This window comes from Priapulus caudatus, unplaced genomic scaffold (genome assembly GCF_000485595.1).
Source record: "Priapulus caudatus unplaced genomic scaffold, Priapulus_caudatus-5.0.1 Scaffold2821, whole genome shotgun sequence".
Lineage (NCBI taxonomy): Eukaryota > Metazoa > Priapulida > Priapulimorpha > Priapulimorphida > Priapulidae > Priapulus > Priapulus caudatus.
In genome coordinates, this window is record NW_014579882.1 from 16481 (window position 1) to 22660 (window position 6180).

General features: G+C 49.7%; 1 protein-coding gene across 1 annotated transcript in view; it reads right to left on the reverse strand.

Annotated features, from left to right (window-relative positions):
* The window catches only part of LOC106819093 (penicillin-binding protein 4-like), a 10082-nt gene extending 4189 nt beyond the window's left edge, over positions 1–5893 (reverse strand). The window contains exons 1-2 of the mRNA XM_014823752.1: positions 5802–5893; positions 1722–1901 (exon numbers count right to left, since the gene is read on the reverse strand). Coding sequence (XP_014679238.1) covers positions 1722–1901; positions 5802–5893 — 272 coding nt within the window. The remainder of the gene's footprint in view (positions 1–1721; positions 1902–5801) is intronic.
* Between the last annotated feature and the right edge of the window lie 287 nt (positions 5894–6180).

The following is a 6180-nucleotide window of genomic DNA, read 5'->3' on the forward strand; positions in this document are numbered from 1 at the left end:
TATATATATATATATATATATATATATATATATATATATATATCAAAGCTTTATGTACGAAGTATATATATACATATAGTATAAATATATATTATTGTCATACATATATAATAATAAAGCTGCGGAGGCGTGGCATATCCACGTCAATCACAAAGGTCATGACCCCACTATGAAGGTCACGAGAGTGACGTGAGGGTCACGTATTTTACATACATATGTGCGGCCGCGGGGTAGCTAGATGTAAGAAACAATTATCACAATGCCTTGACAATACCAAGTGGGTATAAAATACTGAGGTTCAATAGGTTGGCGACATCTAAATGACCCGCGACGTCGAATCAGTTTCACAACTTTCCAATAATGAGGCAGAAAATAGAGCGCCACACCGCGTTGTATGCCCAATATCTTCCAAAATCAATAAAATTGTCTTAAACATTTATATTTAAAATAGAGATTAGATATTCCCAAGTGATCTGCTGCCAAATATATTGAATCATTTGAATCAGTCTTCTCACTAATGCTAAGGTGCCCTAGTCACCCGGCATCGCAGTCAGTTCCCCGCGAATGCAATAATTTATAGCGTTTTGTGCCGCTAGTCGGCGCTAGTGGCGCATTAAAATAGCAGTGTATGATGTCAAACTATAATTATGATTATTATCAAGCGCTAATAATACTTTAGTATTATTAGTATTATTAGCTCTTGTTATTATTTACTGAATTCATATATGTAAATTAGTGAGAGCAGATACATGAATAGTTTGATATGAAGAAAGCAAATACCAGAGCATCACTTTAATATTTATAACTGCTCAGCCTCGCTAACTTCCCTCTAGCCCCGTCTAGCGTGACATAGATAATAGCATTATAGGTTGCTCTGTGCACATGCCCAATATCTGATTAAAACAATAGTATTTTCTTAATCTTTCATATTCAAAATGGAAAGTAAATATTCTCAAGTAATTTGATAGCTCTTTACTAATGCTAAGGTGCCCTAGCTTCCCCCGGCAACCCAAGACTCCCCGCAGTCTAATGCTATAATTTATAGCTTTTTGTGCCGCTGGTCGGCGCTAGTGTTGCATATGAATAGCAGTGTAGCATCTCTCTCTCTCTCTCTCTCTCTCTCTCTCTCTCTTTCTCTCTCTCTCTCTCTCTCTCTCTCTCTCTCTCTCTCTCNTATATATATATATATATATATATATATATATATATATAGTGTGTGTGTGTGTGTGTGTGTGTGTGTGTGTGTGTGTGTGTGTGTGTGTGTGTGTGTGTGTGTGTGTGTGTGAAATTATACGTGTAAACTAGAGATGGAAGGGCAGATACGCGATTGGTTAGAGATGGAAAAGGACAATGCTAACGCGTCTCTTTAATAGTCGTAACTGTAAAATCTCGTCAGCTCCCTCTTCGCCATCCTTTTCATCTATCTCATCAAACTGTACAGCTGCTTGTACAACACCCCGCTCTACCCACCCAGCCACCCACCCACCCTGCCGGCCTACCCACCCAGACACCCCCCCTACCTTCACAGCCACTCACCCACCCCGCCGGCCTACCCACCCAGCCACCCACCCACCCTGCCGGCCTACCCACCCAGACACCTCCCCACCCTACCCTCCCAGCCACTCACCCACCCCGCCGGCCTACCCATCCAGACACCCACCCAACCCCCGACCCCCCTTCTCCCCTCCCCCTCCCCCTCATCCCCTTCCTCCGGCACTTACCGGATCAGCTGACGGCGTGTCATATTGAACCCAGTCAGGAAACCACCAAAGTATCCCGGAATGCCGACCTTGTGAGCGAGGATGTCGCGTAGACTCGTCTGCTGGGTGCGCATGTCGTCACACAGTTCAAACTCCTCGCCCAGGATGTGCCGCACGGGCGTGTCCCACGTTAGATTCCGCCTGCAGCGGCAGATACGTTGCCATGGTTACCCCACGCGCGCGCGAACGGTGAGCGAGCGGACGCGTGCGTGAACGACACACGTCAAGATCACGTCAAGGTCACGTCAAGGTCACGTCACGGTCACGTCACGGTCACGTCACGGTAACGTCACGGTAACGTCACGGTAACGTCACGGTAACGTCACGGTAACGTCACGGTCACGTCAAGGTCACGTCAAGGTCTCGTCAAGATCACGTTACGGTAACGTACGGTAGAGTAAACTAGACAAAATAAACGAAAAAAGTAACACGCGCAAAAGAGAGAGGGAGAGAGAGAGCGCGCGAGAGAGAGAGAGGGAGAGAGAGAGCACGCGCGAGAGAGAGAGAGACAGGAGAGAGCGCGCGCGAACGGGAGAGTGAGAGAGAGAGGAGAGAGCGTGCTGAGAGACATGCAATTAACGCGAGGCATTTAACGAACAACGTGTTTGCAATGTGCTTCTAATTGAAATGCTTTCATCTTCGCTCAAACGATAAATAATACGAACGCCCGCGCGCGCGCAAAAACCGTGACGTCACGCGATAATTAAACATGGCGGCGCTCGCGCGGGGTCCGCCGTGACATTTAAAGCGCTTAATTAGTTTGATGGATTCATCGGAGCCGATTTTAGTGACTCCTTCACCGCCTCTTTATAAATTGGCCGGCAGTGCGCACGCCCGACTGCATCGTGACATCGCTTCGTTAAAGCCACATGGGAAAATCCTGCCGCCTATACTTCCCATCACTCGGCTGAGAGCTTAGCGCTCACAGACGACAATTTCTTTACTGTAGGCGTAAAATTTTAATCGTGACGTACACACGTTCTAAATGCGCGTAGCCAACCATAGCTAACCGCGCGTGTCACAATGCACACGTCACAATGCACACGTCACAATGCTCGCGTCACAATGCACACGTCACAATGCACACGTCACAATGCTCACGTCACAATGCACACGTCACAATGCACACGTCACAATGCACACGTCACAATGCCACACGTCACAATGCGCACGTTCACAATGCTCACGTCACAATGCACACAGTCACAATGGTACACGTACAATGCACACGTCCAACGATACACGTCGACAATGCCACACAGTCACACGATACACGTCACATGCACACTATCACCAATGTACCACGTCACCAATGCACACGTCACAATGCACACGTCAAAATGCAAACGTCACAATGGCTACCTCAGAGTGTCGCATCCTCGTATGATTTAATCCTATTAAGACTAGCACAGACTTGCGACTTTCGGTTTGCTCGGTTACTGCAAACTAGTCAACGCATGCGAATCGGTCACATGCTTTCCACCGTTTGTGTGCCGCATGCAATGCATTTGTCGAAGCGATCTTCGATAGCGATTGGAGCGACGAGTTGCTTGAATTCAATAATCAGTGTTGATTTCTATTGCCAACTCGTTGCCCAACGCGACCAGAATTCGTTACGAGTTGCCATTGCACAGTTCACGCAGACACTGGCGATTTCGCAGAAATTTCAACTGCGATTCTAGAATCGCCCCAGTCGAGTTGCTTATGAAAAAAGTCAGACACAGTTCTGTGCTAGGCTTAAAATTTAATCCGGACTGGTGTGGTAGCGAAAACGAACTCAGCCGCCAGCGCAGCGTTATACATGATTGATTATCGAGGCCCCGGGTTTATTAAGGCCGCACTTATCGCATATTATCTGCTTGCTCTGATACAATACTGAAGCTTTGTGATTCACCGCTCCGCACGTACAATCCTAATTTAGATCAAACAGAAGCTCTGACTGATGAAACATCGTGACTTAATTTGCTGATAGGTTTACTCTGCCTTTCACACGTACAACCACTGCAGGCCCACCAAAGAGAGAAAGAGAGACGAAGAGAAAAGACACTGAGGAGAGCAAAGACCAGAGAGAGAGAGCGGAGAGAGAGAGAGAGAGGGACGAGGAGAGAGAGAGAGAGAGAGAGAGAGGAGATGAGAGAGAGGTGATGAGCAGAGAGAGAGAGAGCGAGGAGACAGAGAGCAGAGAGAGAGAGTAGATGAGACGAGAGAGCAGAGAGAGGAGAGATGAAAGGACGGTGAGCAAGCAATATGTAACGTTTACCTCGGTGCCAACATTCTTACCTGCCTGTCCAACATTTACTGATGCCCGTTAATTATTTAACCTGTGTACGCACCATTCTATCTTATGTCCAAACATTTACCTATGTCCCAACAATTTACCTATATTTACATTTACCTGTGGCTACCATTTACCTAGTGTCCAACATTTTTACCTATGTCCAACAGTTTACCTATATTAACATTTTTAACCCTATATTTAAACATTCCAACCTGTGGCTACCATTCTAACTACTGTCCAACATTTAACCTATATCTTAACATTGTACCGTACTATTTAACATTTACCTGATGTCCAAACATTTAACTATATTTAACACTTTACCTATGTCCAACATTTACCTGTGGTGTTAATAATTACCTATTTGTCCACATTTTCCTGGGGTAATGATTTATCCTGTGTTACAGGTGCTACTAAGAAATGCCATAACACTATACGCTGAATAAGCTCATGCAACACCGTGCCTGTGTAACACTAACTTACTACGTTATACTTATATAGCTGCCGGTTCCAGGGTTAACACCACATCAAGATTCTAATAATATTATTCAAAGAGCCTAATCAATACCTTATAATAGGAGCCTATAGAGAGCTATAGCAGGCCTATTATTAGCCTCTTCGATATTGATTTATAAAACACCGGCTGGTTGCTAACACTTGCTTTAGTCTGCCCAGTAGCATCGCGGCCCTTACGGCCTAACATAAACACGTGTGTGTGTGATGTGTGGTGTGTGGTTGGTGGTCTTGTGCCTCCGCTGCGCCTGTGGTTGTGTGTGTGTGTGTGTGTTTCGTGTGTGTGTGTGTGTGGCGCTATGTGTGTGTGTGTGTGTGTGTGTGTGTTGTGGTGTGTGCCTGGCGGTTGTGCTGGGTGTGCTGCTGTTGTGTGTGTCGTGGTATCGTGCTCTGCGTGTATGTGTGTGTGTGGTATTATGTGTGCTGTGTGTGTGTGCTGCTGCCGCCTGTGTGTTGTGTTGTGCGTGCTTGTGTGTGTATGCTGGCTGTTGTCGGTTCGTCGCGCGTGCGCGTGTGTTGCTGGGCTGTGCCTGTTCGTAGGTGCGCCGCGCTCGCTCGCTCGTGTGTGTTTCTGTGTGTCTGTGTGTATCGTGATAGTGTGTATAGTGTGCTCCCTGCCGGCCGCCCCAGCCTGTGTGTATATGTGTGTATGTGCTGCGTGTGGCGCTGCTTCGTGCCGTACGTGCGTGCGTACGTGCGTCGTATGCGTGCGTGCGCTACGTGCGCGCTCACGTGCGTCGTGCGTGTGCGTGCGTGCGTGCCGTCGACCGTGCGTGTGCGCGTGCGTGCGTGCGTACGTGTGTCCGTTGCCTGCCGTGCGTTTGCGTAGCGTATCGTGTCCGTGTGCGTCGGGCTGTGTGGCGTGGCAGTGCGTGCGTGATGGTGTGGCGCGTGCGCTGCGTGCGTACGTGTGTGCGGTGCCTGCGTGCGCTTCGGCGTGTAGCGGTGCGTGCAGTGCGTGCGTGCGTCTTGTGGTTCCAGTGTGCGCGTGCGTGCGTCCTCGTACGTCGTCGTGCGTGCGCTGCGTGCGTGCGTGCGTACGTACGTGCGTGCATGCTGGTGCGTGCGTGCGTAAGTGCGTGCGTGCGTTGCGTCGCGTGTATGCGTGCGTGCGTACGTCGCGTGTGCGTCTGTGTAGTTGCGTGCGGTACGTTGCGTGCGCTGCGTTACTGTGTGCGTGCCGTCGACGCGTCCCGTGCGCAGTGCGTCAGGCATTCTCACACTTACTGTTGTCGGGTGAGGTTAGGCACCGGCCGAGCATGCGTCGACGCTTAAAAAGCCTCGTCAGTAGATCGATGCAGAAGATGGTCGGCATGACGTGAACCTCCGCCGACGTCGCCATGTCTGACCCGATAACCCGTCTGAAGACGACGCGGTCGTCCTGCGGACGACGCTTACCGCCAACCCGGGAGTAGCGTGTCGGCCACGCCAATGTTGCACGTCGCCGATGAAGGCGTCGATGTCGCGCGCGTCGTCGCCGCGAGTGTCGCCACCGGTTCGCCGCCGACGTTGAAGCAGCCGACGACAGCGCACGACGACGATGACGATGAGCATGCCTTGCGGGACGTCGGCGCGTCCAGTGTCGCTCTCGTCCCGCGCTTCGGCCGGCTGGCGTCAGCCGTGCAGCCG